The 16177-nt window shown below is 37.5% G+C and overlaps 1 protein-coding gene across 1 annotated transcript in view; it reads right to left on the reverse strand.

Annotated features, from left to right (window-relative positions):
* Window positions 1–1849: 1849 nt before the first annotated feature.
* NECAB1 (N-terminal EF-hand calcium binding protein 1) overlaps window positions 1850–16177 on the reverse strand; it is a 180231-nt gene continuing 165903 nt past the window's right edge. Inside the window, exons 10-13 of the mRNA XM_004370784.1 lie at window positions 13534–13646; window positions 6303–6380; window positions 4953–5044; window positions 1850–2345 (exon numbers count right to left, since the gene is read on the reverse strand). Coding sequence (XP_004370841.1) covers window positions 2320–2345; window positions 4953–5044; window positions 6303–6380; window positions 13534–13646 — 309 coding nt within the window. The 3' untranslated portion in view covers window positions 1850–2319. The remainder of the gene's footprint in view (window positions 2346–4952; window positions 5045–6302; window positions 6381–13533; window positions 13647–16177) is intronic.

Here is a 16177-nt window from a genome sequence, read left to right on the forward strand (position 1 = left end):
ATTAATGTTCTTTGCTTTGTGTATAAATTAAAGAGTTGTGCTAGATCTTGTTTCATAGTGTTTGTCATCTTTAGAATAGATGAGAGACAGATATATACATATGTCAAATTTTACCATTTATGTCTAGTAGAAAAAGCTCTAGAAGGAAAAAAACTTTAATTTTATGTAGATCAAATGAGGACTAAGGTCATGCAAGGTAAAAGTTAATGTTCCCACAAATTAATTTGAGAAAATTTTTTAGGACAAATTTTATAATTAAAAAATAAAATTTTAGTTCAACTTTTCCTTTTTTTTCTCTGAGTTTTCCAACAGTGAAAAGATAAGGAAAAAATTTACTTAAACAGTTTTTTCCCAGAAGAGCTGTGGTCTCGAAGGAATTTGGACTAAAGAATAACATGGCAATAAATTTCTATATGTGTTTTATTTTCATTAGAAGGGTTTATAATCAGAAGAGATTTTATTACTAAAGATATTTAAAATTATGAGTTTTTATAGCAGTATATATATAGTTTTAGGACTGTAGTTATTCTAGTGTGGAAATTGGAAAACGTATGTCTTCTGTCCAGTACTTTATTGTATCTTCCCTAAAGTCTTGTGCTTATTTTACATTTCTTCTTTATTTGGTTAGGTTAAAAAATGTTTTTAAAGTGTTTTTTAAAGTATTTTTAAATCCTTATTTAAGTGAAAATGTCAATTTTTCTTGAACAATTTTTTTTATTGTACTTTTGATGAAGGTTTACAGAACAAACTAGCTTCTCATTAAACAATTAGTATACATATTGTTTTGTGACATTGGTTACCAACCCCACAACATGTCAATACTCTCCCCTTCTCGACCTTGGGTTCCCTATTCCAAGCTATTCTGTCCCCTCCTGCCTTCTAGTCGTTGCCCCTGGACTGGTGTGCCCATTTAGTCTCCTTTTGTTTTATGGGCCTGTCTAATCATTGGCTGAAGGGTGAACCTCAGGAATAGTATCTGAGGACCATACTCTCAGGGCTTCTCCAGTCTGTGTCAGGCTAGTAAGTGATCTATTTTTGTGAGTTAGAATTTTGTTGTACATTTTTCTCCAGCTCTGTCCAGCACCCTCTATTATGATCCCTCTCAGAGCAGTCAGTGGTAGTAGCCGGGCACCATCTAATCGTGCTGAACTCAGTCTGGTAGAGGCTGTGGTAGTTGTGGTCCATTAGTCCTTCGGACTAATCTTTCCCTTGTATCTTTGGTTTTCTTCATTCTCCCTTGCTCCAGATGGGGTGAGACCAGTGGAGTGTCTTAGATGGCTGTTCACAAGCTTTTAAGACCCCAGGTGCTACTCACCAAAGTAGAATGTAGAACATTATAAACTGTGTTATGCCACTTGAACTAGATGTTTCCTGAGACCATGGTTCCCACAGCCCTCAGCCCAGTAATTCGGTCCCTCAGGAGTTTGGATGTGTCCATGGAGCTTCCATGATCTTGCCTTGGACAAGTTGTGCTGGCTTCCCTAGTATTGTGTACTGTCTTAGGCTTCACGAAAATGTCAGTTTTTCATAAGAAAAGTTAACTTTCTAGATCACATACCAAAACTATATGCCATAAAATTTGAGCCAGACTCTTCCAAAATAAAACTTCCCTTTTGTTATGTTTAACTTATGTACAGGTATTTATGGCGCTAATAAATGATATAATGTTATTAAATGGTATCCTAACTTACCACAACATTGTGCACTTACTGTGAAAAACTAGTTTATAACCTGACAAATGGATAGAGATTCTTTATATTCAAGGTTTTTTTTTTATGCCTATGCATTATCTTTTTTAAGTAATATAAAGTGAATACTCATGGGACTATGAGTTGGGAATGGAATAGGCATTATTGAAGAATAAACTTCACTCACAGAAAATCAGCTACATAAAATCACAGAACATCTATTTAACCCTTTATGATAGCTGACAGTCTACACAAACCCTGTCCTATGAATTAATCTTCCAAAAGTTCCCACTTTAAATGTTTTTCCTTCATTATAAGAATTTCTTTTGCACAATTTTATTCCTTTATCTGTACTTTTTTTTCACATATTAGATTTTGCCATTAAAGGGTTTTATGTAGCAAAACAATTAGCATCAAATACTGAGAATAATAGTGAACATTGAAAATTGAGCTAAAATTCACACGAGAAATAAAATTATAGGATACATTTTACAAGAGTACACATCTTAGAGTAAATACATCAAACAAAAGTATACAGTAGATTAACAACCACAGAGAATTTTCTAATTCACATTTTAAACAAGAACAATTGTCTTGCACTTGGAACCATAAAGAAAATGTTTAGGAACATCTAGTTGTTCAAGATCCACCATGAAGCTGAAAACAGAAAAACATTTTTTTAAATAATGAAAATAACTGCAAGCTACATGTTTGTTTAAATTTTTTTCTCTGCTAATATCCCCTCTGCCCCCTTTTTTGACATAGAAATCCAGGGCCAAGTAAATTCAAGGAACATACTGTTCTTAAAGAGACCGTTTCCTCCCACCTTTTTTCTGCATAATTATCTTTCTAGTCACCATTTCCTGACTATTTGAACCAAGATTGAAACCTTCCTATGTGATTGTTAGTAGTACCATTTCTTTTGGCACTTGGTTGTAATCTAAAATTGTTTTATTTGAATAGAACTTGTCTTGGCAATAAGATTATAAATGCCCTGAAAATAAAATCATGTTGTAGTTTTTAATCTATCCAGTACCAGTAGGTGATGGATAACTTTATATGGAAAGGGAAGAGGCCCAGGATAAGTAAAGCACTATTGAAGAAGAATAAAGTAGGAGGACTTGCAGCACCTGAACTCAGAACCTACTATACAGCTAAGGTAGTCAAAAGAGCCTAGTACTGGTAAAACGACAGGCACATTGACCAATGTAACAGAATTGAGAACCCATATGTAAATCTATCCACCTTTGGTCACCTGATCTTCAACAAAGGCCCAAAGTCCATCAAATGGGGAAAAGACTTTTTAACAAATGGTGCTGGCAAAACTGGATGTCTGCAAGAAAATGAAACACAACCCATACCTCACACCATATACAAAAACTAAATCAAAATGGATCAAAGACCTAAATATAAACCCAAAAACTATAAAGATCACAGAAGAAAAAATAGGGTCAACTCTAGAGGCCCTAATACATGGCCTAAATAGGATAAAAACCATAACTAACAATACACAAATACTAGAAGAAAATCTAGATAACTGGAATCTTCTAAAAATTAAACACATGCTCATCAAAAGACTTCACCAAAAGAGTTAAAAGAGAACCTACAGACTGGGAAAAAAATTTTGACTATGACAAATCCAGCAAGAGTCTAATCTCTAAAATCTATAGGAAAAGCCAACACCTCTACAACAAAAAGACAATCCAATTATAAAAATGGGCAAAGGGTATGAACAGACACTTCACCAAAGAAGACATTCAGGTGGCTAACAGACACATAAGGGAATGCTCGAGATCACGAGCCATCAGAAAAATGCAAATCAAAACTACAACGGGATACCATCTCACCCTGACATTACTGGCAGGAATTAAAAAAAAAAATGTTGGAGGGCCTGTGGGGAGATTGGAACTCTATGCACTGCTGGTGGGAATGCAAAATAATACAACCATTTTGGAAAACGATATGGCGCTTCCTTAAAAAGCTAAAAATAGAAATACCATATGATCCAGCAATCCCACTCCTAGGAATATATCCTAGAGAAATAAGAGCCATCACACAAATAGACATATGCACATCCATGTTCATTGCAGCATTATTCACAATAGCAAAAAGATGGAAACACCCTAAGTTCCCATCAATAGATGAATGGATAAACTATGGTACATACACTAATACTACACAATGATAAAGAACAATGATGAATCTGTGAAACATCTCACAACATGGATGAATCTGGAGAGCATTATACTGAGCAAAATAATCACAAAAAAAAAATATTGTATGAGACCACTATTATAAAAACTCATGTAGACAATAGATAAGTGGTAACTATGGTGAAAGTTAAGACAGTACACAATACTGGGGAAGCCAGCACAATTTGACCAAGGCAAGGTAATGGAAGCTCCACAGACATCCAAACTCTGTGAGGGACCGAATTACTGGCTGAGGGCTGGGGACTATGGTCTCAGGGAATATCTAGCTCAGTTGGCATAACATAGTTTATAAAGAAAATGTTCTACATTCTACTTTGGTTAATAGCATCTGGGATCTTAAAAGCTCGTGAGCAGCCATCTAAGATACTTCACTGGTCTCACCCCCTCTGGAGCAAGAGAGAATGAAGAAAACCAAAGACACAAGGGAAAGATTAGTCCAAAGGACTAATGGATCACAACTACCACAGCCTCCACCAAACTGAGTCCAGCACAACTAGATGGTGTCCAGCTACCACCCCCAACTGCTCTGACAGGGATCACAATAAAGGGTCCCAGACAGAGCTGGAGAAAAATGTACAACAAAATTCTAACTCACAAAAAAACAAACAAAAAACAGACTGGTCTGACAGAGACTGGAGAAACCCCTAATAGTATCGACCCTGGGCTCCCTTTTAACATCCTGAGGTTCACACTTCAGCCAAAGATTAGACAGGCCCATAAAACAAAAGAAGACTAAATGGGCACACCAGCTCAGGGGCAAGGATGAGAAGGTAAGAGGGGACAGGAAAGCTGGTAATGGGGAACCCAAGGTCGAGAAGGGGAGAGTGTTGACATGTCTGGGGAGTGGCAACCAATGTCAAAACAGTATGTGTATAAATTGTTTAGTGAGAAACTAATTTGCTCTGTAAACCCTTGTTGAAAATACAATTAAAAAAAAAAAAAACTAAAGAGAGCACCATTGATAAAATATGAGGGGGAAAGAATATATTACCTTTTAAAAGGAAAAGACAATACAAAAGCTCAAAGAAACATGTGAACCCAGGATAATTACCAGGAACAAGCATAGTAGATGTGAGTTCTGGAGTTTCCAAGAAATCCACGTTACTTCTTTGGAATGTCTTGCTGTAATTCGTCTGAAGATGGCTGTATAAATAATTTATAAGTTAAGGCTGTGCATTTTTATTTACAATCTTCCTAGCTAGAATGCAGTGGGCATCAAATTCAATCAAAATGACAAGGTTTTGAATGATCTAGATTAAGTGCCCAAATACAGTCTTTTAAAAATGGTTATTTAGCCTTAAGAAAAAGATTCAGAGGCTAATTTAACAATTGTCATCAGAAACAAGAAAGATTTTTAAAAGAGAACATTAATTCCCCACAGAAGATAAAACAATATAAGGTAGACTTTAATTGCAGTGGGAAATATAAACAGAAAGAAGAATATCTTGGCTGTCACAGTGTTTTAAAAAATCGGATACTGAAGAAAAGGACTGTAGATAACCTACATCTCTGGAGAATAAAAAGAAATAAAAATCACCTATTTTGAAGTATAGCTCTGGAAACACTGAATTAAATAACTTGCCTTTTAACTTTCCCTTCTGTGCCTGAAACTCCGTAGGTCTCAATATGCCTTAATAATTCCACAAAGAGCCTTCAAAATAGTCACAAAAACTGAACTTTTTTGGTGAAATATGTATCAACTGAATTTCTAGGCATTCTATTACATCCATTACCAGATTTAACACCCACCTAAACATGGATTTATTGGAGAGCTATATTTGTGCTACTTAAAACCAACTGGAACTGTTTTCTATAATCTCAAGACAGCAAAAAGTGTCCTTGATCCATTTTTCTAATTATATATTTTGTTATTTATTACTAATTATTTTAATGTCAGGGAAATTGATTCATTTTATCTTTGCCAAACAAGGTCCTAAATTTCCTCTTTATTTGCAGTGGTTAAAGACACTTAGTGAATTTGTTAGGCCTTGAGGATCTTAACCATTATATCTAGCTTTATTTGTAAAATAATAACTACAGAGCTTATCTTATGGAAATTTAGTAGGTAAAGAGATTTTTCTGGTCCTCCCTTTTCTACATCCTTTGTCTCACCCCTTGCCTTAGACTCCCATGGCCTCTATCTAAACCTTACCTAAAAACATCAGTAAAGTTAATTAAAATTTGAAGAGGGATATGACCAAAAGTATTTGTGCCTCAAGAGGAAAGTGGTTTCTAATCCATAAAAGAAATTCCTAAACGTGGAATTCAGGATGATGAGTAAATAGGACAGGTATTAAAGAGAGGTAAAGGGAATGGTGTTTTTCCTACAAGTCTAAAAATTACATCGTGTACATTGCTACCTATGTGGCTTCACAAAAAATAATCCCTGCTCATAACTTACCTATTCCATACACTAGTATTCTCCCAGAACTCATAAATCATGTAGCGAGATTCATTTGAAAGCTTCTGAATAGAAATACTGAAATGAAAAAGAAAAGGCATCATTAGCCAGAGGAAATTTAAAGACAAGAAGCGAGCTAATTTTTGTAATCATCTCTATATGTGGCATGAAACAATCTTATCCATTGGTATAGGAAACAACTTATGGTGCCTGCATGAGAATTGAACAGTTTTGTCCAGAACTGATTAATTCAATTTATCTGTTTGCTTGGCATAAGAATTTTTCAATTTTCTTGTGCAGCATCATGACAATCTCAATATAGTATAGATATCACAAATACAACTTCTGTGAAATTTCATTCATCCATTCATTCAAAAGAATTTATTGAGCATCTGTTGTACCAGGGTTCAGAAAAATATGAGTGCATGCAGCTGTCCTTGTCCTCAAGTATAATTCTTTGTATTGGGTCCTGTCAAACTCTGTAATAACTCTTGCCAAATTCTTGGCCTTACCCGTTTCTCCCTGCATGGACAGCTTTTGTCTCGGGTCCTGCTCTAAGCCACTGGAGTCACCTGGACCACACTGCTGCTGCTATACAACTGACTCCCAAGTTTCTCCAGTGACCAGTGGTCCTCTCCCTCTTTCCCTGTTACACACACACACACACATTCACCCCTCAACTTTGTCTTGGTCCGGATTAAGTTTGAGAGTCCATGTTCCTGCCGTAATTTTAGTTTTTCATTCCTTTTCCAATTTGGGGAAGACAGATTTGTTCCTTCCAGTTCTTCGACTAGCCTGAATGTGGCTAAAAGCCTGCATGATATGTTTTGGAGGAGTGAAGAGAGGTATGGCTGAAAAGACAGGTTGATGTGAAGATTGTGGATTTAATCCTGTAGCAATGAAGAACCATTAAAGGTGTTTTTTTGTTTTGTTTTATTTTTTGCTTTTTTAATCTGGTGCTTTTTAATTCCTAAAGATATAGCTATTATTATTTTTTAATCCTCATTCTCCTTGTTGGGTGCATCAAGTGGATTCCAACTCACAGCAACCAGGTGTGACGAGTAGAACTGCCCCATGGGTTTTCTTGGCTGTAATTTTTACAGAAGAAGATCACCCAGTCTTTCTCCCACAGAGCCCCTGGTTGGGTTCAAACTGCCAACCTTTTAGTTAGCAGCCCAGTACTGAACCTTTGTGCCACCAGGGCTCCTTGCCATTGTAGGTTTTAAAGCAGTGAGAATGACATGGTTAAAGCTGTGTTTAAAGGACCCTTCTGATGGCATTAGGGGTATGGTACGGAGGGCAGTCATACAAAGTTTGAAGAAAACCTAGAGATTAGTGAAGTAGCTTAGGTGAGGGATGGTAAAGATTGAAAGTAAGACACTACTGGAATGGCCTAGTGGTTAAGGTGTTGGATTTAAGATCCAGCGGGGTAGTACCCACATGGGTTCAAACCCTTTCTTGGTAGATAAGCATTTCATCTCCATAATCCTTCCTGAAAACTAAGGTAGAAACAAAGGAATAAAGAGGAGGGGACAGATTCATAAACTCAAGGGAGATGGGAGACAAAAAGATGCCTTTAAAAATTAATCCCACAAGTCTAGTTTGTACAGCCTAATGTTTCACAATATATTCAGACTATAAAGCAAAATGTGAGGCTAGAAAAACAAATTTTGAGTAGATAACAAAGAACATACTAGGAAAATATCAAAACAAACAAAAAAAAAACCCAAACCCATTGCCATCGAGTTGATTCCGACTCAAAAAATAGTCTGTAGATTTTGTATATACCTAAATATGACCAGCAGGGGGCAGGAGCTAAAAACAAATTTAAAAAATTTTTTTTTTTTTTTTTTTTTAAATCTCTGCCTGTAAATAGTTCAATGTTTTTCATGGGTTGTTTATCTAGCTTGGTTCATTGAGGTATAAAGAGACAAATATTGGTATTAGTTCAAATTCGGATTTTCTGTGGAAAGGTTTATCAGAGGATAATAGGAATTGAGAAATGAAATTGGAGATTTTCTAGGTCTACAATCTCAAACGTTTAAGAACTGCTGGGCTAAAGCGCAGTTCAACCCTCGGCAGGGAAGCTGAGGCCTAGAATCACTAAATGGGTTACACAAGATCACATAATAAATTAGTTGCAGAGCTGGGGCTAGAACACAAGTCTCCTGACTTCTAGTTCAAGTTCTTTTTGTTTTTTAAGTAAAACTTTTTATTGAAGTGTGACTAAGCTCTCTTCTTCCTTTTTCTTTTTGAAAAACCTCCTTCCTCTAAGATTAAATGATTCTACATTTTGTGTGCAGAAAACCTAGGATGCTTATAAAAAATACAGACTTACTGAATCCACCCTCACAGATATATTGTCTAGTGTCAGCCTGGAATCTGCAGTTTTACAAGCCCCTAGGTAACTTGGATGTGAATAATCCACTTAGAGGCCACACTTAGAGAAAGACTGCTTTAAATTTTCCTTAATTCACTCATTTGTAATCATATGACTGTGATCCATAAGTTTAAGTATTCTGGTAAATTATAAGTCTATTCCAGAATACTTATTTTTGTTCAAAAAGAGCATCTCAAATGATTATAGATTTCATTTCCTGTTAAATATCTTTGTGTTTATACATCTGGTGAAGATATTTTCCAAACCAAAAATTTGCACAGGGAACCTGACAATGTAAGGGGCAAATTTCAATTCAAGTCTACTTTCTTCAGGAGAAGGTTTAAAATACTTAGCCTAGCATTTCAGGCTCTTCTTCAACAACTTCCTGCAAACTAATTCATTCGTATTACTTATTACATTAAAAACCCACTTATACTGCTGCCTGAACCTTCCATTTTCCAGACTAAGCACAAGACTATACAAAATTCAGAAAATCTTAGAATAATACTGACTCTTTCCAAGGACTGAAGAGGATACAGTGTTGATAAGGTAGTGGTTTGAAGTATGGCCCAACCACTTATTAGCAATGTGACCTTGGGCCCATTTCTTAACCTCAGTTTTCTCATCTTTAAAATGTTGACAATCATATTCCTATGATGATTAAATAAAGTGTTTCATGTAGAATGCTTAGCCCAGTTCTTGGCATATAGTATGTGTGTGTGTGTGTGTGTGTGTGTGTTTAATTAGTTGTTAGCGCAATAGCCAAAAAACGAAGTCTAAGTAGCTGTGAAAGCTAAGCCTTAGTGGTGTCAAAGCTGAGAAGCGTGACAGAAGTAAAAAGAATAGGGAAAAATGGACCAGAAAATAAACAGGGAAATGTGACAATGAGAAGCTGCTAGTCAATAATGATAATAATCATAATGTTAGTAGTACAAGTATTAACAATAATGGTGATGTCGATGATCACTTACACGAACTGCTCTCTTCCAGACCCTAAGCATTTTGCATGGATTAAGTCGTTTTACCTTCACAGTTACACTGGGAGTCATGTGGCAGACACTGTCAGCTGCCTACCCAACTGTTACTCTCCTCTTGCTAATAGAACTCTGCCATTGTTCAGGCTGCAATTTGCCTAATGTACCAGCCAGTACTGGACTGAGACAGTCATAACAATCTCACTCCTCTTTGCTGGATACTTGCTTTAGCCTCCCCTGTAGCAAGGAATGGCCATGTGATTTGAGTTCTGGCCAGGGAGATGCAAAGGGAAGAATGCTGAGGTGGGGGGCAGGGGGCGAGGCTCCTATGGAAAACATTTGCATCCTTAGGATCAGACATCGAGAGGAGAGTTTGCTATTATTGCTCCCTTCTTTCTGCGTGTAGGCCATCTGGTTGAGAGCCATATGGCAGAGCTGAAAGAAAGATGGTGGTGCCGAAAGACAGAACTTGGATCTTTGAAGACAGCAGTAAACTGCAGATGTAGCCCTGAGGCTTCTACCTCCAGACTTCTTAATAGAGAAGAAACAATGTACTTAGGATGTAAGCTACCATTGTTGTGCTTTCTCTAAATTGTAGTTGAAAACATTCCCTCTGATACAGGTAGGTGCAATTGTTTTCTCCATTTTACAGATAAGGAAACTGAGGTATGGAGGGATTAAATAACTTGGCCAAATAACTTGATCATACAGTTAGTAGTGATGAAACTGGGGTTGGAATCTAGACATTTTTACTCCAAAGGCTGCCTCTTAGCCACTTTACAGTACAGGAAAAAGAGTAGGAAACCTAAAAAGGGTGACAAGAAGCAGATACAGAGACAACCAAGTGCAGATTTTGTCTCAGTAGGACTTGGGTGGGTGAAATACTAACCAGAATTCCTCTACAGACTGGGTGCTTTCCGAAAGGGCCACACAGACCACTAAATGGCAATGACATTTAAGGACATTGCTACTTGAGACTATAAAATACAGATAATGACATGTATGTGACGATGGCATGGAGCTAGCAGGAAAAGACTAATTATGAAATAATTTGGGGAAAGACATCCACTAGCAATTGTTAAAATAAAAAGGTTTAGGAATTAAATGATTGGCAGACAAAATTATGTGGCCCATATCTGAGCTGTTGCTTATATGATTTTACTAACCTGGAACACTCACTGTCTTCCTCCTCGACATGTTTACATATCCTGTGACACTTAACACCCACTAGCTGAAGCAAGAGTTCTCTGGCTAAGCTGTCCCTGGGTGTAGTTACTAAGAGCTTCAGCACTGAGCTTCAGGAGACCCTTAATAGTTGGAAAGTGAGTCAGTGAAGTGACTTTTCTGGGACAGGGAAAGTTGGGGTTAAAGATCTTACCTGAGGCAAACCAGCCCATAACGGACAGGACTCCCTCTTCCTCTCAGCTTCTTCCTTGCCCCACATCCCCTACCTTAAGCCAAAGAGCCTAGCCATGAGAGAAAAGCCACAACAGAAGGGACAGTCCCCACATGTCTTCATACCAAGCTCTGGCCACCAATTTATTTCGTTTATATAAAAACACTGATAAATGATTAATAGTTCAATGTGACACAGGGCACTATTAGTTCTTAAGGAGGTTTCTCTGGCCACGATCCAGGCTCAAGGTTGATTTTTAAAATAAAATCCCACATTCATGTTCCCTTGGCCTTTGACATAGAGTTTAGAACACATTCAAATTCTAGAATTTTATATCTGAGAGTGACCTCAGAAACCATTTCCATTTTGACAGCTGTGAAATCTTAGGCCAAGAAATATGGCTTTAATTGCTCTCTATCTTCATGCATGTGTATTCTATTCTCTCAACTAGAATCTAAGTTCCTTGAAGCCAGAAACTATTACCTCTTTCTGTGGTGTTAGCCACAGCTGAGAACACACTGTGTATACCACATATATTCAGTTGGTACTCTCTGCAAACACAGGAATTAATGAACCTTCCTGATTACAATAAGTGAAGAATAGTACCAAACTCTGTGTGTGTGTGTTTTATTCATGGGTCCACACAATTGATGTGTCTGAGTTTTCCCTAACTTAAGTCATTTTTAAAACTCAATTGACTAACTGCTATGACAAAGCTTGTGTCAGTCCCCAAGGCTCCGAGTCTCCTAGTCAAATACCTAGAGGACAAAATCTTCTCTAATTCAGTAGCCTGAACTGAAGCAAGTAGGACCTTGTTGTAACTGGAACAGGAAGGATCTTGTCTATTCTACCCTGGGTTAACCACACAAAGTCCAGGAAAATCTAATTCAAGGATTATACATGGGCTTTGGAGTCAGACAAACTTGGGCAAGTTATTTAATCCATCTGAGCTTCAGTTTCTTCCTAAGCTGGGTACCATACATATTTTAGATGATTGCTATAAAGATTAAGTAAGAAAATGGGTACCAAACGGCTTATCCAGTAAGTTCTCGACCATTTTTATTTTATTTTATAGTAGTATTTCCTGTCTAACCAAGTGTGCTGAGCCAAAAAGCAATGGCAAAAAAGAAACTGCCAAAGTTGGATAATTCACAGAACCCTATTTCATCATCAAGCACTCAGCAATCGTATGGAATCATGGCTGATGGCTTGAGTGGCCCATTTCATTATTCATCAATCGGTACGGATAGAAAATTGAGTTTGATTAATTAACTGGTATAAGTGAAAAATGACATTTAGACGGACCAGCGTAACATGTCTTTCACACATATCCCATCCATGTGTAGTGATTCTTTGATGCTCATCCCATTTGATAAAGTCTGCTTTTTGATCATTTCAGTACAAGAAAGAAAGTGGCTGAAAAATCAGCAACAAGGAGTGAAGAGCCCTTAAGAAATAGACCAGTCTTACAAAGGAAAAGGAGAAGCTTATATTACAGGAAGAGTAGGTTCTCCTTCCCTCTGCTTCTCGGTGGGAGTTGAGGGGCAATTTTCCACGGTTACTGGGAGAGCAGAATTTGCAGCAGGCAGCACAATCCTATCTACTGGTTTCTTTTACTCTCCCACTGCCTATTTCCTGCTCCCTGGGGCTGTTTTGGTCTCTTCAGGTTATTTTCCCCATACACACCAAAGCAGCATTTCTGAACCTTAAAAAAACAAAACAAAACAAAATCTTTGTTATCCTTTAATAAATGTAAAAGATCTAACACATCCCTGGAGATTGTGATACACCAAAATAGACTTTTTCCTCTTTATCTACTCACTAATCAAAAAGGATTTTACTGAACTCTACTTTCTACAGTGTATACTATAGAAAGTATATATAGGTTCTTTTTGCATGTTCTAAAAATTAAATTTTATTTTTAAATGAGTATCTTTTTTTAAACTACATATACTAGAAGCCTGAGCTGGAGTGGTCATGGAATGGGGAAAGGAAAGAGCTGTTGATTTTTCTTTTATGTCCAAGCTCTGAAAACATGAGTTCAGAGATCTGTGCAAGTTCATAATAGTTGAAATGGTTATTATGCCACAGGGTAGCCTGCCAAGGGAGCAATCAGAGCGCGATGCACTGGAGTCAGGGCCTCGTCTACCAGAGATGATTTGAAATCAGTCTGTGAACCTGCCTGGATGCCAGTGGGAATTTCAATCTGTCCGAAACGCCTCTTCTCATCCAAATTGTTCTCTCCATTTTCTTTCCCTCAGTACCCCTAATGATGAAATTGACACAGAGTCCAAGTATAAAAGAGAAAACAACCAGTTAAACGTCACAAACTGCACAACCCAGAGGGCTGGATTAGTGAGTGTGATTTAACATGGAGAATTCTCAAATGCCAGTCTTTCAAACCCCACCCTCATCTACGACGGGAGGAAATGCCTTCTCCCCCACCCAACCCAGCTAAGGAGTGTACACAGGGCTGCTTACCGCAAGCATCCACTTTGGGAGGATGCGCTCTCCACGTAGTGTTTCAGAGCAAGTTGGAATTCCTCCAAGTCCTCTTCTATCACAGACATCTGACGCTGCACGAGCATGATGTGCTGCCGAGGAAGGGGCCAGTGTTACTGCTTGGTGGTCACAGAATCTCGCCCAAGCCAGAGCCTCTACAGCTCATCCCACCCCTCTGCACAAACAAATGATTCTCATTTAAAAATACGACCAATGAAAACCATGGCTATTCCAAGTAATAAAATTGTATAAAGCAGTAATAGAGACGGGGAATTTTTCTTGCTTCTTGTAACAGAAGGGTAAGGAAGGTGTCTTTTACAATGAGGTTTCCCTCCTTTAAAGCAGCGATTCAAATTAGAATTCTTAATTAGAATCACTGGGGAGGTTGTAAAATTACAAGATCTTTTATATTAGAATCTCTGGGAGTAGGGCTCAGGCACTCGTGTATTTTAAAACCTCACAAAGTGATTATAATATGCAGCCAGGGTGGCAATCAATGCCTTGAAGTCATCTACCACATTTTAAAGACAAGTTTATAGTTCTATTTTGCACTGTGCACAGCTCCAACTGCTCCTTGGGCATTTTGTGATCTCCAAAATACTTCCTTGGATATTCTGTCTAGTATGTAGCATAAGACTCATTATGAACATCCAAATTTCAAAAAACGTGTGTTTGTTGATGCATTTCCAAAGTTACATTAGCCATTACAGGGTTCTCAGACACATTAATCACTTACAATTGGTCACTTTCAAAATCTTATGGTATTAGATGGAGCCTGTGTTTAATGGATCACATTAGTTTGGATGCCAACTGCTTCCCGTAACAAAACCTATTACCATTATAGATTAATGTTGTAGTTTGAAGATTTTCAGAAAGAGCTTCCTGTAGGCCTCTCATGGATTTGTCATCGTGAAAGCAGTCCTTTTGTCTTCAAGAATTGGGAGTGAATTGCAAAAGTGCAAAAGTGCAAAAAAAAAAAAAAAAAAAAAAATCTGGATTGGGAGTGAACCATAGAAGTGTAGAAAATAAAGTAAGGACCACCTAGAATATGAGAAAAATAACTTGGACAATATTTCCCAGCTAAGTAGCAGTAGAGCTAGAATTAAATTAAAATTCTGGTCTGCTGGCTCCTACTCTAATGAATTTCTCACTTCATGTGAATAATTACTGTTTGTTGAATACCAATTATTTTGTAGGCACTACTTTAGGCACTTTATATATATTTAATAAATGCTCCCACTTTGTGCCAGGTAAACACGAGGTGCTAGGTTCTGGGTATACATTGATAGATCAAGACAGAATTCTTGCCCTCATGGGTTTTAGTAAGGAAATAAATCAGGCTTGAGAACTATGTCTAGAAAATAACTCTGGGTATGGTTACTGGCATCTGAAACTGACTATAAGTAAACTGATCAGAAATCTATTAAATATTAGAGGGAACTGCTTTGCCAAAGAAATCTTGAGCCCAGTCTTAAAGTTCTTTGATTGTTTAAACTTTAAAATAATATTTAGCACTCCAAACTTATACGAGCAGAGAGCAGTGAATGCTGTGTAGCCCCCGAGGAAGGTAATACTCCCCAATGGGTCATTTCAGATGTGGCCATAGAGGATAATGCACCAAGAACCTTTCAAATGAACAATGGACAGCAGAGTTCCTCCTGGAATGGAGATCCAGTTTCTAATCAAGGAACTTACTTCTTTGAAAAATGCCTTCTAAGCATGAATTCATCACTGCAATGGACCAGTGAATGCTGTGTGTCTCCCATTAGTCCCTTTTCTCAATGGCAGTTATTCTGGCCCAGTTTTATCACTGTATACTTGGGGTATGTGTGTGTGTATAGTGGGATGGGGCAGATAGCTTGACTTTTTGTTCATAGGTTTGTCACATCTCAAGGGAATACATCCTGACCTTATAGACAGGACTGAGCATCATCTGAATTTTGAGCAAGAAGCAATAACCGGAGGAAATTTTGGATGGTTCCCCTTGTGGACGAATCTGAGTGTATTCTACATATGGAAGGAGGGGTGCAAATGAATATTTGACGACCAGAAAACGGACTGTGGCAGAGACTCCAATGTGTTCACCATAATCCATTCCTTCTTCTTTTAGGTACACAGCTAGGTGACATTTCTCAGTATCCCTTGTAGTTAGAATCAGCCAACTGATAAGTTCTCAGCAGTAGAAGATGAGCAGAAGTGCTCTATAACACTTTTAAGCCAAGACTTTAAAAAAGGATGTTAGCTTCCATGATCTTTTTTACTTCCTTTTCTGTTGGCAGGATGAGGACCTGCATTAGGATTGGCAGAGCTACAAGATGAGAGGACCCTGTGTGCCTGAATCATTGTATGGATCATTTACTAGGCAAAGGACATAATTCATTGTGTTAGAACCATTACACATTTTGGGTTTATGTGTATCTATAGCCTAGATACCCTAATGAGTTCAACAATTTTAATTAAGCTTTCTTTTATTTCCCTTCAGGACCAGAGATCAAGAATCAGTAGATACAAACCATCAACACACAAACCTCAATAGATAAGCTAGATAACTGGGATCTTCTAAAAATCAAACACCTATGCTCTTCAAAAGACTTCACCAAAAGAGTAAAAAGAGAACCTACAG

The sequence above is a fragment of the Trichechus manatus genome, unplaced genomic scaffold, assembly GCF_000243295.1.
Source record: "Trichechus manatus latirostris isolate Lorelei unplaced genomic scaffold, TriManLat1.0 scaffold00009, whole genome shotgun sequence".
Taxonomy (NCBI): Eukaryota; Metazoa; Chordata; class Mammalia; order Sirenia; family Trichechidae; genus Trichechus; species Trichechus manatus.